This window comes from Streptopelia decaocto, assembly GCF_964273445.1.
Source record: "Streptopelia decaocto genome assembly, chromosome: 1".
Classification (NCBI taxonomy): Eukaryota; Metazoa; Chordata; class Aves; order Columbiformes; family Columbidae; genus Streptopelia; species Streptopelia decaocto.
In genome coordinates this window covers 147,063,475-147,081,984 of record NC_138663.1, presented here as the reverse complement: position 1 = coordinate 147,081,984, position 18,510 = coordinate 147,063,475, and the positions used below count along the sequence as shown (strand labels likewise).

Here is an 18,510-nt window from a genome sequence, read left to right as displayed (position 1 = left end):
GCATTGCCAAGCAGCAGAAAGCCTGATTTATGTTATGGTGTCTCGTAGGAAATAACACTGCTCACAATCCACAGTTGACCCACACTAAACTAGTTTATTTTCATTCTTACAAACAGTTCACCAAGTGATGCAAGTAGGTTTAATTTTTAGGTGGATACATATGTTGCAAAGATATAAAGAAATGGTTAGCATCATTGCCAGAGAAGGGATCCACTGCACATCCTCCTTCCCTCTGCAGTGAAAGAAATCCTCTGGCCCTGAGGTTGGCCCTAAAGAGACTCAGAAAGTGCCTCCCTCATTACTTCACGCCCCTTTCCTTGCCTCGCTCAGTTGTGGCTCTAGAGAATAGCTTGTTTTGCGAACAGCGGGCAGAAGGAAGACCTGTTTCCTATGAAATTGCTTCCTGTCTCTTAAGTCCCATTGTGCAAACCCCAGCATCACACCCTTTCATTACCAGCTTGTCCCCACGACAGCCTTCCCCTTGTACTTGTAAGTCCTCCAGCTGCCACCTCCAGTGCCCTCTCCCTGCAGCACTTCCAGCCTTCCCTACCTTGCGCTCCTTAACCTCCCCCAGAAAGCAAATGCTCTCCCCAACCTAAACCTTGAAGTGGTGGCATTTCCCCTTGATCATTCCCCTTTGGCCTGATGCTGTGACAGTGACAGTTCCCACTCCTGGCCCAGCGCTGGGCTACCTGTCAGCCAGCACAGATGCCCCGACTGCTTGGCCTTCTCCTGCCAAAACCCAAAGAGGGATTTGTCTCTCCTTCTTCTGCCTCCAGTGAAGGCACTGAAACAAGGCTGCGCAGCCATGACCTTTATGAAAATTGCTACAAGAATAAATAAGTATAATTACCTTTAAAACTTTATCCTACTTTATCAAATACACACAGAACACTTGTATAGAAAGTGATGGTTTTTGCCACTAGCTAAGGTTTATATTCCATTTGCTAATTATGGTTTATATTACATAGTACCTTTACTAGAAAGAGCCCATTTACAAACCAGATATCTTTTCCTAATTTTAGGAAGACTATTTGACAAGTACATGCTCCTGCGAGCTGGTGTCCTTGCTTGAAACTGATGAGCGACCACATTTTGTATTTTGACTGCTTTTGCTCATCCCCAGAGATGCAAGAAGAGATTCACTGACGTGGCTGTGTAAGGTATCTCCACAGGCTGATCTGTACTCTCATATTTATTCTATTAAGTTATATTTTAGAATAACAGGCCCTAAACACTGAAGATATTTGCAGTCAAATTGTCTAGCATCCAGCTCCCAAGACTGCTCCCTAAATTTATTACATCCTGTATGTAACTTAACTATAAATAGACTAAATACAGTCGCATTTCCAATGAAATTCTGAGTTTGATACCTACTGATTTTTCCATTCTCACAACTTCGGTATAGAAAAAAAGGTCAGTCAATACCCAAAGCTGATTTCTGAAAAATAGCTGGCAAGTGAAACTTGTGTCATCTCAATTCTCTCAACCCACCTTTTATAAAACCTTCTCTGATTCTAATACATAAATCATGAGCAAAAATATTTTCTGTAGCTTACCTGCACATCAAATCAAAATCACAGGACAAAAAAAGAAGCCTTTCAGAGTAACAGTAAATACAAGAAAACTCTATTGCTTTAAGAAATCATGAAAGCAACACTAGGCGATTTCCAAAACAGAATTCCTCAATCCAGAACTCAAAGAAAGAGATCGTGCCACTGAATATGTCAGACACAACTGCTTAGGAAGCCTACAACAACCTTTTATTAAAATATCAAAAGCAATTAAGGAAGGATTCCTCCCCCCTCCAGTAAGTGACCTTTAAGTTATAAAAAACACTGCAAACCAACAACAAAAGTGCCTCAATACAACTGGGTTATTAGAAACTACTTTCCTCTTAAAGAGACTACATATCTACTAAATGGTGTCCTTCAAATATCCCATAGCACTTTTGGAGTAGCTAGTTTTAAGACTAAATATACAGCTGGAAAAATAAAAACAAATGCTGCTGAGTAATGCTGTTACCTTCCCTCTCCCCATGGCAACTAGAAAATCAACTTTTAATATATTTTATTGCTGTATTTACATATCTTAATAGACTCTTTTTCAAAACAAGTCAGAACTGATTTTTGTATCCTGTGTCCAACCTTTTATGTTTGAAATTAGTTTCCCATCAGTTATTATACATGACAAAGCTGTAAATCAGCAAGAAATTAAATCAAGTATGATAAGGGTCATCAAATAGGTATCTTGAATTAATAGTACATCAACTACTGCCAGCTACTTTCTTTCATAGTCTATTTACAAATACAACAAGATTTTTCACAATTAAAGACATATATTATGCTGTATCACCTAGTAATAGAATCGTAGAATGGTTTGGGTTGGAAGGGACCTTCAAAGGTCATCTAATCCAACCCCCCCTGCAATGAGCAGGGACATCTGCAACTAGATCAGGTTGCTCAGAGTCTGGTCCAGCCTGGCCTGGAATGTCTCCAGGGATGGGGCATCTCCCACCTCTCTGGGCAACCTGGGCCAGTGTTTCACCACTCTCATTGTAAAAAAATTCTTCCTCATGTCTGGCCTGAATCTCCCCTCCTTTAGTTTAAAACCATTACCTCTTGTCCTGTCGCAACACACCTTGCTAAAAAGTCTGTCCCCATCTTTCTTACAGGCCTCTTTTAAGCACTGAAAGGCCGCAATAAGGTCTCCCCAGAGCCTTCTCTTCTCCAGGCTGAACAACCCCAACTCTCTCAGCCTGTCCTCACAGCAGAGCTGTTACAGCCCTCTGATCATTTTTGTGGCCTCCTCTCGTCCCTCTCCACAGGTCCATGCCTTTCCTGTACTAAGGGATCCAGAGCTGGACACAGTGCTCCAGGTGGGGTCTCACCGGAGCAGAGTACATGGAATGATTTTAGTGAGATGAAGGTCACACCAGGCTCATTTTGATGGGTCAGCAGGAGCACAGGGCTGTGTTTTTGCTGAGCACATGGTAACAGCCTTGCACAGCTTCCCAGTTTGCCCTCGATGGCAGCGCCTTTCAGCATGATGCTCAACTTGAGCTGAGCCCTTAAGTTCATGGCTGTTTGGCATCAAACTGCCTAATATATAAAAATGAAGGTATTGAAAAGAGGAGGAAAAAGGGAGAAAATTCCATGAGACAGTTCCTTCAGCTTCTGCCTTAAATCCTATCTATGCTGCCACAACTGTCAGGTAGGCTGTCAAAGTATAGGTTTAAACATAACATGAATGAATATTATTTGAACATTTATTTAGAGAGAAAAATAATTTTAAAAGGTTTTTCATTGACATTAGAAATTACCCAGTAATCAAAATTTCTTTACATTACTGGCCATTGTTCTCTGAATTAAAAAAAAAAGGCAAGCAGTTACATGTAAAATTTTTCATACCAAATTCAGTGCATTTCAATTTGTGTGCCTTCCTTCTCAAGTAAAATGCTTTTAGCAGTACTACTGGCTTTATGGTTTTAAAAAAACGATCATAGAAGCCACCACAAAAAGCCTAAGTACTTTTTTTTTTTTTTTTTTTATGAAAACATCTTCATTTTAATCAGATTTTTAAAATAAAGTTTTTTTCTTTGAAAATAAACCCATTATAATTCAAATAGAAACAAGGCACTCCATAGCTGAAAAATTTAATATCACTATAATCTATTAAGACAACTTCCATTAAACAGCTGCAACATTCAAGCAAAACAAGTTTGAGACTGATAAATTTAAGCAAGTCAAACAAATGAGCTAAGAGAACTCCCCGTATAAAAACCTAGAGCAAGAGCTTGTTCGAATACTGAATAATAACTTCTGATAGAGTTAAAAAAAATATATATTTCTGAATTTTACAGAGCAGCTCTCCTAGTTCTAATAATCTTCAAGGACAACATAACCCGAAATTCTCATACAATTTACTAATCAAATGTTTTGCATTAGACGAAGGAGAAACAAGGAAGTTTATCAAAACCCTTTTTTTCAAGAGGTAACATGTATTCAACATTTTTGCCAATTTTTATTAAAGATACTTAAAATCATTCTTTTTCTTGTGCATTTTAATAGAATTGCAATTCCACCTGGCTTCACACATAAGCAGTTAAAAAAACTATCCTTTTCTGTCTATCAGGTAAGTTATTCATTTCCTAGTAATAAGGGTCTGAATTATAGTTGATGTGAATGCATACAGTTAACAAGTTGCAAAGTGTACAGTGTCTTTTTTAAAACAAACCCAAAAAAATGTGTTGAGAAAGAAGTAACTAACTTTCCAGGGAAATTCTTAAGAAAAAAAAACATAAAGCAATATAAATCAAGTAATTAATTCACTTAATACAGAGATAAACATATAACTTCTTAACAGCTGAAATGTCCAGCTCAGGAATTTATTTAGCTTTATGTTATTTATCATTACGTCTTTCATAATTTTAAATTAACTTGTCTTTGCTTCTTTATTAAAAAGGAATTCAACAGATTGAAGTTTTTTCTGTTCCACAGAAAGAAAAACCAGCCAATTTCTGCACATTTTCAGTCTGCAACATCCTACCCCTTCTTCTCTCCCTCCATCTCCATGTCCAGTTTCCAAGCAAGCATTCAAAGGCCAAGATCCATATGGGATAGTCAGTATTTTAGAAGCAACATCTCCATCAATAGCACTCTTCAAAGGACACTGCTATAAATACCAGATCTTCAACTGCATTTGTGACACAGAAATGATGCCTTACAGCTCTATTAATGATTTTTTTTGTATCTTCGTTAAGAAGCTCAATATCAAAAAAGCCATACTAGGACAAATCAGAAAATGAAAACTCTTCTTTAAATGTCAAAGTAAAATTCTGACATTTTAACACCAGGCTGCTTTATCACTATGTTTTTCCAGTACAGGAAAAAGCATCAGAGTTTCCCATACATCAAACACTACTCGAAATGGAGGTTTCCACAAAGAAATCAACTCAACCACCATATTAAAAACAACTATTGCATTAACAGCTATAATTTAGACTGTGTTAAACATGCCTATCTGTTATCAGGAAAGGTTATTTCAAATTCCAGTACCATATAACAAGTTTCCTGCACCCAGAGTGTTTTAGAGCAAGAAGTTAAAATGAAAGATGCACTACACGGATGTACGTGGACAGAGTTTTCCAAAGGCATCAAACACATGATCCAAAGGCTTCCATTGACTGCGTTGCATATGGTCATTCTCCAATGGAAAAGTAGAGTAGATTAAGTCTTAGGAGGCAAATTTAAAATGGCCTTGGGATTTTAAACCACCTATGGAATAGGCAAACTGCTGTCTCAGTCTCAAATAGAAGGCACACAAAATGATTGGTTTTTTTCAAGATCTACGGTTCTGACTTCTGTCTACAAATTTAAATTTAATACAACTTGCTTTAAATACAGTGTCTTTGCTTTCAAATAGAGATAATTTAAGATATTTCCATCTACTTTGTAATCTTGATTTTGTAGGATACCCCGGTAAAAAAAAAATTAACACCATTCTCTTAAACTTAAGGTACCCCTATCATTGTAAGAACAAATTTATAAAGTATGAGGAGAAGGCAGGGTAACCCTGTAGAACTTCCCAGTGCCTTTTGTTCCCTTGATGTAGAGAGGGAACGCTACACTGTTTTGCCTCTCCACAAACACTAACAAAATATTGCAGAAGAAATCCCTAATATGCTCCAAACTGTCTATCCCAATACATGTTCCTGTCCCTCAGTTAGTATACAATAGCTTATGTTCCCCCCCTCTTCCTCAAGCATTTGATAGAAAGATGATTTATACTTATCTAGCTCACATTTATATGAAGCGAAAGTGGTGCATGGGACAGCTCTGGATACAAACCCAACATGCTAACATGAACCAACTCAACTTTTTATTAAAAAAAAAAAATAATAACACAGGAAGTACAAAGGAGACTTCCCTGAATGTAAGACAGTAACCGTCCAATTTAAAGACTCTTCCAGATAACTGTGAAGGAATCATTCTATTTTGGATACGGTCGATTATAGTACTAACTTGGTCTTTTCACTTTTTCTCATTTGCTCAAATTTGCCCTCAATTCTCTACATGAAAATGAAAGGCTTAATAGGTGTTAAAAATACAGATTGACGTTCAGATCATCAAGCTCAAACCTGAACAGATAAATTACAAAGCAGTAATTATACAGTCTCTCAAAGGAAATAAATGTATTAGAAGATGACGATGCATACACTGACTAAAGGGCAATCTCTTGCCATCAAAAAACTCAAGATCATCCCTCCTGAACGTAACGTTGGTCGGTCGCTCTTTAAGGTGACTGTGTTTTCTTCCAGTTGGCCCACATCAACACCAAGCATGATGTAAAGCCTGAGCAATTCTACTGTAAAGACAGAATGACAATGCTATACTATATAAATGTTTTCAAACATTAAATACCATGTTACAAGAAAATCCAAAACGTTTATTACTTTTTTTTTCTTTGGAAAGCTCAGAACTCCTTAGAAGACTGTCATAGATACTACAATTTTATTCAAAGCTTCTCTTAGGAAGGAAAAGCAAAGTAAACATCACCTTTTCTTTACTACCTTCCTCTCTGAATTACAATGCCTGTAGCTTCACTAATCAAGGGCTCTTGGGCTATTAGTAACTACATACACAAAACCAGAGGTACCCATTACTGCAGGTGAAGTAATAGAGGAAACAAGCTCACTGAACAAAACAGCCCATCTCCTCTGAGGTTTGGCTTTCACAGACAAAACACAAAACCCCACAACTCACACACAAACTGAAACCATTTCTTCTATAGTCTAAAACTCAACAATGAATTAGTAAATAATATAGTAATAAATTTAGCTCCTGTTCTGGAGAACAACTTCCTGAATGAACAAATCACAAATACCTTACAGATTTGTAAAATGGTACCCTGTTTCCCTGAAAATAAGACATACCCTAAAAATAAGCCCTAGTATGATTTTTCAGGATTTTTGAGGATATTTGAAATATAAGCCCTACTCCAAAAATGAGCCCTTGTTACAGTTCATTAAAAAAAGTCAATTTAAATAATGTCCAGGCAGCTATACATGTAAAAAAGTAATAAGTTTTGGAACAAAAATAAGACCCTGTCTTATTTTCGGGGAAACAGGGTAGAGCCCACATAGAACGACAGCATTTTCACTACATCAAAACACTTTTTCCCTTTCTTTTCTCCTTCACTTTCCATTTTATTTCATTTACAAGGTCTCAAAGACTGCTAAACAGTACCAATGGCAATGAATGTGTATAGTTTAGATGATCTACAGCCAAAGTACTAAATACACTTTCTGGTGCAAAATACAGCTACAAATTGTCACCTAGTAGAAAGGCCAACCTGATCACCCATTCACAGTAAGAGCAGTGTCTGTCCCAATCTGTTTGCTGAAACCACAAAAACTACTTGTCAGTATATAATCACATTTACTATTGAAGTGACTCTCAAATAAAGCCATCCTTAGAAACAGCAGAGGTGGGCATTTTCTTCTCTCACACAGGAGGTTTGTGCATCTTGATTCCTGCTTTATGGATGCACTCCACAAAACAAAACACTTTTCAGAGGCAGAAAAAGGAAGGAAATCTTCTCCTGTACATTCCAAGACGAAACCAATTTTTTTTGTCGTGAATGCTAATTTAGCAATTTGGTTGTGCATTATAAAAACATGCCACACAATGACCACCTATTATACAGGTCCTCCAAAAACTTGAGAAACAGAAAGCAGTAGAAGCTGAGTGGCACCACACAGACAAAAAGAAACAAATTAATACTCTGAAAGACCCTGGAAGATCAAGTGTTAAGATAGACCAAGACCTCAAAAAAAAGAGAGATCCAGTAATGTTTAAGAATTATTTAGGGATACATATTGGAGAATATACCCCCATCTAAATGAGAATAATTCTTTGATGATGTTAAGAGAGTAGAAAGAGCAGCCACTGTCACTTCAGTATAGAAAAATCACCGGTCCTTCAATGGAATTTTTTTGAAAATGATGTCTCAGAGTATATACACAGGCTACTGATTTTCACCAGCCATCTTAGTTTGGTCTTTATAAGGGTCACCCAGCTATACACACCAAACAAGGTATACGGCAAGACCTCAGAATCCGATACTGTTGATGCTTCCTTCTCTGCTCTCACGTTCATGCGTTAAAACGTGAAACAAAAGGAGAGGACAGTATGCAGAGAGCACAGAGACCACATTTTCTGAAGAAAAAGCATGGTCACTACTTGTCTCCATAAGCACATGTTTATGAGAAGGGTCCAATCAGGGTGCAATGTGGGGACCTGCAATGTAGCCCCAATTCTGCTGCCTCAGCAAACCTGGGTCCTCCCAGGAACTTGAGGTAAAGGAGGGCAGGAGGTAACACAATGCAAAAAGCACAGAACTTGGGAAAAAAACATACTCTGTCTTCACTGCCTCAGAAGAAGAGACTTAATTAGCAGACTGCTTGAAGGATTTTATTCTATGGAAAAAATGAAACATCAAAAGAGCTGAGGGTTCAGACACAAACTTTTAATGCTAAGAGAGCAAAAGACTCTGCCTCCATGGTTGGAACAGCATGTAGGAAGAGCTACTGGCAATGATATGACACACTTCAATAGTGCACGACAAAACTACCTTGGGAGCTAGTTTTTGGGCTTGCTCAAAGGCCAAACGCTAATACATATTGAAATGTAAGTGGCTCAGAGAGTGGCAAAACCAAGAGTCCTTGAAGGTGATAGCTGAGTGAGGTAGTACCACCAAAGATACCAGCACCCACATTAAGTTACGGCAATCCCTTTACCTGTTCAAAACATAATATGTGACTAAAATAAAGGCCTGTTCTGCAATCTGTAAATGTCAAATTGTACCTCTGAGCACACACCGACACACACTGCATGGGGAGGAGGGAGAAAAGTACCTACTACAGAAAACTGCTAATACAATGAACAGGTTTATTCACTCAATGTGGACTAAAATCAGCATGATATCTTTACGCCTTCAGCGGCGCAACATTTCACTGCAACCATAACATCAGAAAAATCTGCTGAAAGGTAGGACACATCACAGTTTCCATTATGTGTTTGTTTCAAACTCTTGAAGCGGCAAATCCTTTAAAATAACCCACCCTAATAAATAATTGACATAAGACAACCTTTCAGCAGAATACCATACATGCAATCGCAAACTGAAAAACGAGCTAACTTCTGCTGCCATCACCAGCGAGCGCTGGAGCTCCAGGCCACTGCAGCAAGCTGCAGGGTCTGCTCTCACTGCTGCTTTTGGCTTTTCACCTCAGATCAGACAAAGGGCCTGATGCAGACATCCGGCAGAGAATGTCTTTTATCAAGTGGTAAAAGGAGCGTTACTCTGTACCTCGAGTTCTCCAGAATATTTACCAATTTTCTTTGCTCGCAAGTCTTTTTGCTGCAGGTAACAAAAAAGCATGAAGTTTGTGGTTTTGTTTTATTTTTTTTTTTTTTATATTAGTCTGATCTGCAGTTTCAGAATTTTTTCCTTCTTAAGAACAAGTTCTTTTAACAATTATAACATGGTATTTTTAAGTTTGATTTTAGTTTCACAAAACAGGGACTTCAATTCCTTTAATCCTCCTTTCACTGGACATAGTTCATATGCATAAAGGTATGCAAAGGGCTGAATGTAATTTTAGGACTGTATAAATGTAGGTGTAGTTACATACTGTATAAATGGACTGCATAAATGTAACTACTCCTACATTTATATAGTCCTAAATTTACATTTGGCCCTTTGAAGGCAACCGCGAGGGTGATGTGGACCCTGGTGAAAATGAGTTTGACACCCCTGATCTAAATGCAAATGGAAGAAATCTCTCTCCCATGTTTTGATCACTGTGCACATCTCACATTTCTCTTTTCTCAGCACCTAATGACAGTAATCCATGCAGTCAGGCTGATCTATTATACTGTGAAGATGGAAAAAATGCATTTGTTCCAGCTTTTGTTTCTGTTTGGGTTTTTTTGTTTGGTTGGTTGATTGTTTTTTTCTGTTCAAACCACCGAAGACATCACACCTAAACAGAGTTTCCTCAGCTTCTCTCACTACCACAAAACCATGTTCCCCAATTTCATCACTGGTGAAGAGTCGCCCCTGGTGCCACCCTGCCCCACAAACAAACATCCTGACTTGGAGCAATGCAACGAAAAAGCTGGATGAAGCACAGCAGCAGAAGTGCTTCTGCTCAACAAATTCAACCATGGGATAAGCTATTTTAACACACAGATTCTAGGAAACTGAGCAAGAATTTGTGCTGTATAGGAAAACTTCAACTACTTCCTCTCTGTAAAGATGACCTTAAGTCCCTGTATATCGACTGCTTAAAAGTGCCAATACGGACAACTTGCCTTCATCCAGCCCTTCAAGAGACATGGCAGACGTGCCACTACTGTCATGACAGTGTTTTCTGACAAGCTAGAAAGCTTCAAAGCAACATGGAGTGACACAGGAAAAATACTTGTATTTGTGTTGAATTTCTACAAGGGGATTTTACTGCTCATTTCAACTAGAAATGTTTGGCTAAATGAAATAATTTGTATAATTTCTTCTCAGAAATCATTATATATGATAAATAGTTTGACAAGGAGCTACATACTACATAAAATTCTGAAGGTTAGTTAGTTATTTTTTTAAAATCAAATTCAATAAATGTTCGCTCTTGAGTGAAGGAGTAGCATTTCTTACAGGTCTATGACAAGGAAGTCCAACAACATTGGGAACCTGAAGTTCTAAAGAGATTAAAATAACTTTTATCTATCTTACAAGGCAGCTCTGTTTTCATTAACATGAGCTCTAGAAGGCTTAAGAGCCTGTGCTATACAACAGCATACTTATTATACAATGATACCATATTTATTCTTATTTCCACAATTCTTTCATTCTGTAGTAAATTACACACTCAACACGGTGTCCAGAAAATACTAAAATTTAAAAAAAACTAATGAAGAACTAATAGAAATATTTTCAAACTAGTACTTCGTATTATTACTGAATTAATGTGTTTTCCGTGATCTTGCAGCTAATACGGCAAAGGCAGCTTGCTGATAAACACAAATTCATCAAGGAAAGAGCACAGAAGACTCAATTTATAGCTATGACTGTGCCAGAAATACTGTGTAGGCTTCTCATGATTACACTTAAAAAAAAACAATGCAGAGGAACTGGAAAAAGTACAGTTAAAACCCACAACAATTAGAGTCATGTAACTCTCACCAGTGAAAGACTTCAGTAGTAGTCAAATTTCAGTACTCAAGGCAAGATTTAGAAGTGATTTGATGAATGTCAAAATACCACCTTGCAGAATTAAATCTACTAAACATACCACGCCAGAACTACTGAAATTGGGCCACTAAGATATTAAAAAATGAAAAAAACAAAATCTTCAAAACAAAACCATTTTTTTTAAAAAGAAAGATCACTAACCCACATACCGGAAGTTAAAGGTTGTTGACTTGTTTGGAAAATGAGAATTCATGACCATGTTATGCAGAACTGTGATGGTAACAGTTGAAATTTTAGTTGAAATATTTGTATCTAAAAGAAAGTACATTAAACCTCTTAAGCAACAGTGTTTTCCAATGTTAAAGAAAATGTTGCATTAAAAAAAATCATTTATTCCGCATTTCTGCTTGTTACTAAGCAGTGACTGTCTAAAGAAAGAAGAGCTGACTTCCCTGGCAGTTTCCAGAAAGGCATAGTGAAGGTGGTATTAAGTAGCTCTTAAATGGGAAAACGTGAAGTTATAAATGTGAAAAAACCCTTTTCATATAAATAAATGAAAATAACTGGGGCAGAAGGGGGGAGGTGTAAAACTGCTCATGCCTGGAAGTGACAGCATATACAGCACTCAATAACTGCTGCACACATCTACAGATTGACCCAGGTAGACACCGTGAAGGCTGAAAAACACAGGAAATACTCCTGGACACTCATAACGCTTCTGAAATAACATACAAGGAACAGTGATGCAAGTAAGGACTGGTTCCTGCACTTTACATCTCACTTGGCAACTCTTACTTTCCACGTGAAAAATCTGGCACGCTGAGCAAATTCAAACTAAAAAGTTACTGAAAGATTTTGCTGACTTACAGAAGCTTAATAAAGAAGTCATTTGAAGAGTCTCTCATGCAACTTAAACATCTCTGTGGAATGTCATCGAGATTACTGTTATTTGCCATCATTGGCAATACTCATCTCTAGTGTTTCTACTGTTCCTACGCATTTTACGAACACATCTCCTGTGTTCTTGGTGTCTGATTTCTCTTTCAATACCTTTTAATAAATGGCCTTTCTTTTACTGGGCATCTGTTCAAAAACCCACACCAAGAGCCAACTGGAAATTTCTTCAAGGTTTCTTATGTGGGTGTTCCCCAAAAGGAGGGAGACCAGACACCTTTAAGAAATCCCTATTGTGTAGTGCTGGTTGTGAAGTAAAAGCAGCAACATTCAGAAAATTGTGGATTGCCATGAAAACGTCACCCTGCTGCTGGGTCACCCACATCAGTCACCCACAGCACACTGCTGCCTGGGGAGCTGTGCTATTGCCAGGAAAATGACTTGCAAAGGGATGGAAAAAACGCAGAAGTATTTTTTTTGGCCTACAAAAACAACCGACTTAATTATTTTTGCTTCCTTTAGATAAGGTTTTTCTGTTCGTTGCGACAAAGACGAGCCAGCGAGAGAGGAGAAGGGGAAACCCGTGGAGCCGCGCTCAGAGGCAGCTCTGGGGGTGGTGCTGGCACAGATCAGTTCCATCCAAACTGGTATGGGAATTCCTTCCCACCCCCTGCACATGGGAAGAATTAGATTACAGATAATTACAGTCTGGAAGATACATGCTGGAGGTCTCTTGCTTAGTAAGACTTCATCGAAATTCATTAAAAAATACCCTCTCCACAAAAGAAAAACTGTACAAGGAAACTATTTTAAACTTCATTATAATGAATGAAGATGAATTTTTAATCACAGGCCTGGAAGCTAGCTTTTGCCTTAAGAATTGTAATAATTACCAGATTCATTCAATATGAGCAAACAGAAGACAGTAATTTAAAATGGCTAAATTGCCATTAACTTTTTACTCACAGTATCACTCAGTTAAGATAAAAAAGGGAATGAGAAGATGAATCAAATTATTCAAAATATTAAATAGGTGGCCTATACACTACATTTCCATATGTAGCTATGTATCCATCAGCGTTCACTCAAGAAAGAGATTTAAGAACATAGCAGTAATGTATATCAAACAGAAAAATGATAAAAACAGACAGCCATTGACAGAAAAATTACAAGTCTTGAAATGTCTCCAAGTCACTTAAAGAAAGCTAAAAGTTTTGGAAAAATTCCCTGAGGACAGGACTAAAAGACAACACAGTATAACAAAGGAAGCACTTCGAAGGGGAAAGACAAAGTGAATGGTGCAGACAAGGCTACTGTTTTGTAAAAATACACGGGATGATCCAAAAGTATCTCTTCAGAAATTACTGGGGATCATCTGAAATTTGAAGTGAGCCCTTTTTCAGTCCACAAGTTACTGATTTAATGAACATATGCTAAACAAGTGTTAAGCAGCATTTTAATATGTACCCGACACATTTAAAAGAGCTGGCTCTGAATGTTTTATTTGACAATATTCTTTGCTAAAAGTGCTGAAATAGAATGAAAGTTCGAGAAGTCTTGAGACACTGCTGAAAACAGGCTGATGTTTTAGAACATCACACTGCGTGTTCTACGTATCTACATGCCCATTAACCTTCCACTAACCTCAAACCAACAATGGTAAAGCTGAAGGGATTCTATTAATAAAGTATTCTAAGGCCTGAGATTTAATTAATGATGGTCAACAGAGCTCCAGGAAAATTAGTTTTCAGCATCAAACAGGCATGACTTCATTCTCTGATGAGATTAAAAGTTTTTCTGATAAAGAAAACTTTGTAAAGATAGTAAACTTTAGTGGTATATTGGGCTTTTTATGTATGAGACTTCAATGTATTAACTGGTGCCATAAACTTTCATTAGAAGACAGACTACATGGATTAAGAACGATTTAGATGACGCATCTTAACAGTCAACCACCGAGACTATTAATTAAATAGTAATAGCTGTTATGGAGTCTGCCACAATTTGAACTATGGCAGGCAATTTTCATATTTATTGAATATCAGGAAGTAAGTATAAATCAGTCACTGGTAATGACTGTGGATAACCAGAAGAATGGCAGATAGCTACGGGCAATCGCACAGACAACACACTCCATCATTTGTGCGATAACAATGCTTTCAGATGAAATGTGTTGGAACACAGGGAAATGTAATGATTAAGGAAGAGGCAGGGAAAAGTGCATCTCCGTGGGAGCAACCATTTGCTGGAGCATCACAAGTAAGAAAGATATCCCTCTATATTTGTCACTGGAAGCACTGGAGAACCTGCTGTTTCTCTGATGACATCTCACAAGACTTATGGTTGATATTTGACAGATTGATTATTAAGAGACTTTTTTTTTTTATTTTTAAAGGACACTACCCAATATTTTGGTAATAGCTTCAAGTTCAAAGTTGGAAACGGATTTGGTTTAAGGATGAGTACTCATGACTGCCTGTGCTGGGTTAGAGGGTATTTTAATGTGAATTTTCTTGTGATCTTAGTAGAGGCATGTTTGATGAGACATTAGAAATATTTCTACAAAGAGAACTTAAGAACTTGTTTCACTGGGCGCAGCACAACTTTCAAAAGCTGTTTCACTACATCAAGCAACAGCCTTGCAATTTGCAAGCCTTTGTTTAGAAAAAAAAAAGGTGCATTCTTGATGGCTGCTCAGAACAAAGGATCCTTTAAGGAAGAATACATGCTCTCCTTGTTCTGAATGGGAAACTACTGTACAACAAGACAGCCAATGCTTAAAGACTACAGTTTAGTTGAGGACTCCAATCTGTGATTCTGTGACTCTGATTCAGGAAAAGTAAAAAGAAAATTGTACAGATACATGGTGCACAGCAGACACATAAGTTTCATTGTGCTAAGCAGTTCACAGCCCTTAAACTATTTTTAAAAAAAGCATACTCTTAAGCACCAACTTTTGGGGGGGCATGTTATGAATATCTTGAGCCAATCTGTGGGTTAGGTATGGCTTAGGCAGTTTCTTACTGTCAGAGGATGTATGAGCATCAAAGAGCACGGGAGGTGCTCTGCACTCCAGGCTTAGCAGGTATGTGTGGTCACTGCAAAAGCAAAAGCCAGGCTGCACCACAAGTTATTTTCTGCTTCAGCTGAACAAACAACACAGAGAAAACTATTAGAAAAGGTTACAAGGGAATCGGTAGATTGTCATAACAGTCCTTCAGAACTTAAAAACCGATGTGCACGCACGCAAAGGGCTGAGGTTTGGAAGATGCGACACAAGCGAAGGCTCGGCCATGAAACCAAGCTTTGTTCTCACACCATTTTGTCGGTTGTCACCACAGCGAAGTGAAGCACCCGGCAGCACCCAGCTTTGTTAAGATCAAGGAGGTAAACACGAATATACGCTACGACATGTCTCTATTCCTTCACTCAAACACATTTCTGTTGAATATAAATAAAATGTGTTTGCTTACGTCAAGTAAATACTGTCCACATTTTACACAAACACTTGATACATTATCACAACAGAAACACAATCCTTTCATAAAGCAGCTTTTAGACAAAACATCATATATTTTAGACAACATTAAATCCAGATAAAAGGAGCTTAAAGTCACAGCTGGGATTTTTATTTTAACTAGTTAATTGATGTTGGAGCTTATTCTTTATACAAATCTTTGAAAAGGCATAATCACATTTGCTGACACTATTACAAGAGGATCTTTGCAAAGGCCTATGGTTTTATATATGACCATGGTAAATCTTGTGATAACCTTGTTCGCCTCCCACCCATCCTGTAGCTCTCAGTTTCTGTGTACTTTCTGACAGCTCAGCAATGGAGGACACAGTAACGAAGAAGTGACCAAGACACCTGAACTGTTAGATATAACACCAGCACAGGACACCTGTGATAAACCTACACAAGCTATTGCCATGTTATTTTTAAATGCAGCTTTTTGCTTTCTAAAAAAATCAAATCCGAAAATCTATTTTTTCTGTTGAAGATACAGTTATTTCTACAGCAAAATGCAACAGGCTACGTTTTCCTTATTTAAGACTTCACAAAGCACAGGCAAAAACCAAAACACAAGCAAGAAATAACCTAAAAACAGCCCGTTGTGCATATCAGTCTCTGTTTCATTCATCACACCCTGCCCTCTATATGTAAAATGATCACTTAGCGTGATGTTTAACCTTTTCTAGCTATATGCAAAGCCCTTTATTTTTTTAGTAATTTAATCAGTCATTAAAAGTCATTGCAATAATAAAGAAAAAAAATTCATTTCACCTGACTTAAACCACATTTTTCTAAAATACACCCAAAATTTTTCAAAGGTATGTTATTTTGTAAGTATGATATACTGTTGTGATGAATTTATGTGCAAGTATAAAACAGAGTACATTACTAAGAACCTGGAAGCAGAAGGAACACCTCAGACCACAGCAACCTAACCCCTGACATTGCACACAGCCACATCACATAATCCCATTCATAACATGATTTAGCTTTGCTATGATAGCTATGCTGAACAATCCAGTTTGCATCCTTCTGTTTCTCAGTAAGAAAACTTGGCATGTGAGGAGAGGATTCAGCAGTTGGTATCTCAAGGAAAACATAGTTCTTCAGCCCCAGAATAAACACAACCTCTGACAAACTGGAACAAAAGTAACATCTTATTCTCTTGGATGTGATGCAAGAAAACCTGTTAGATTTTTCCACATGATTTGCCCCCTTGCCTCTACTCTCTCATTCCCTCCATCATCCACCATGTCAACTCAAAATCAGGATTAAGAAAATTCAAACAAGTACATTAAAAAATATTTATATGCACATTACATTCCCAATCTGAAACACATGAAGTCTACTAAACTTCTTCAAAATATCGAAAGACTTACCCAATGTGTCTTTTAGATTCTTAACCAGAGAACCTTTCTTCAAGCTGTTTTTTCGTTCCACATAATTTGATGGCACGTATCCCGTTTTGTTGGCTGCGTTTCTTACCCTCCACCATGTCTTGGAATCATCTAGTAGCCAAAGACGCTCATTTTTCTTGATGTCAAGTTCTTGGTCCTGCTGTGCAGTGTAATCCCACTTTGCAATAACAATAACTTCTTCTGTCATCTTTCATGGAGTCTTTCTACAACAAAATATTAAAACATGTTCATCAGTAAATTATATCATGTAATTCTTAATTTTTTTGTGTGTTCTTCTGAAATTATCAAGAAAAGCATAGGGAAAAAATGAGAAAGCCATACAGAGAAAAACTGCCTAGGCTGGAACTCCTCTTTTAAAAATAAAGCCATATTGACCTTTCTTGCTTTTCTGCAATTAAAATAAGACAATACCTTGATAGTAAATTCTAGTCGTGATGTATAAGTTTGCTTCCTTTGAATATATACCAAACATTATTCAGATATATGTTAACAAAGGCTAATTTATAAAACTCACTTAGTTTTTGCATATAGCATCATAAAACTTGGCAATAAAAGTTCTGATCTGAGGAAAAAAATAGCAGCGTTCCAAAAATATATTTTCCTTCTGCCCTAGTTCCTCATACTAACATATTATTTATAAGTTTTCTGCATTTAAGCAAAGTTATCTGGACTTTTTTTTAGTAAGAAGTTAAAAATACTTCAAGAGGTAATGTAACCCAGCAGGGAAATCTGCCAACATGAAGAGGATACAAACTTTAGTAAGCCTTTGTTCACCATGTTTTGTGGAAGTAGCACAGACTGCATTTTAGGAGAAGCCTTTGGACATGCCTTTGCTCCAGGAAGATTCCAGCTCACCTCAGCCCTACGCTTGGCAGAAGTCAGCAGGGTAGAGAAGAGAACCCGCTGCACTTCCCTCCCTCATCTGTATTTCATTTCTTCCCTACCCCAAACCTACTCAGAGTTCTGTTAAGAATGAATGAGCTGTCTTTTTTTACTTACCTGTAACAAGAACTATCTTTTCCAAAGCCATTTGTCAGCTGCATAAAGGCAGCTGCATGCCTCCACGGTTTCCTACGCATCCTGGTAATTACCAGGAACAATGTGAGGTAACACAATAGCGTGCAAGGAAAAGTCCCGTTCCAGTTTCAGTGACATTCAAACCTATTATAATGCCAACCAAAACATGTTGATTTTGTCCTCTAAGTTCTTTGTAGAAATTTCTAAGAAGTTACTTAAAATTTTCTAATCACTGCTCGGGGTTTTTGGGGGAGGGAGGGAAGTGGGGGATGATGGGAGAAAGTAGAAGGTGAGAATATATTTGAAAAATCAATGTGGCAGATTATTTTTTTAAAAAAGTAAAAGCTGTAGGTTTCTTTTAAACTACAGATTAGTAGAAACAATTCCCAGAGTACTTCAAACTGTTAATGT

General features: G+C 37.5%; 1 protein-coding gene across 2 annotated transcripts in view; it reads right to left on the bottom strand.

Moving 5' to 3' along the window:
- The window catches only part of NCK2 (NCK adaptor protein 2), an 87,748-nt gene that overhangs the window by 15,504 nt on the left and 53,734 nt on the right, over window positions 1-18,510 (bottom strand). For both annotated transcript variants that reach the window (XM_082043758.1, XM_082043759.1), the window contains one exon: window positions 17,044-17,285. In XM_082043758.1, coding sequence (XP_081899884.1) covers window positions 17,044-17,269 — 226 coding nt within the window. In that variant the 5' untranslated portion in view covers window positions 17,270-17,285. The remainder of the gene's footprint in view (window positions 1-17,043; window positions 17,286-18,510) is intronic.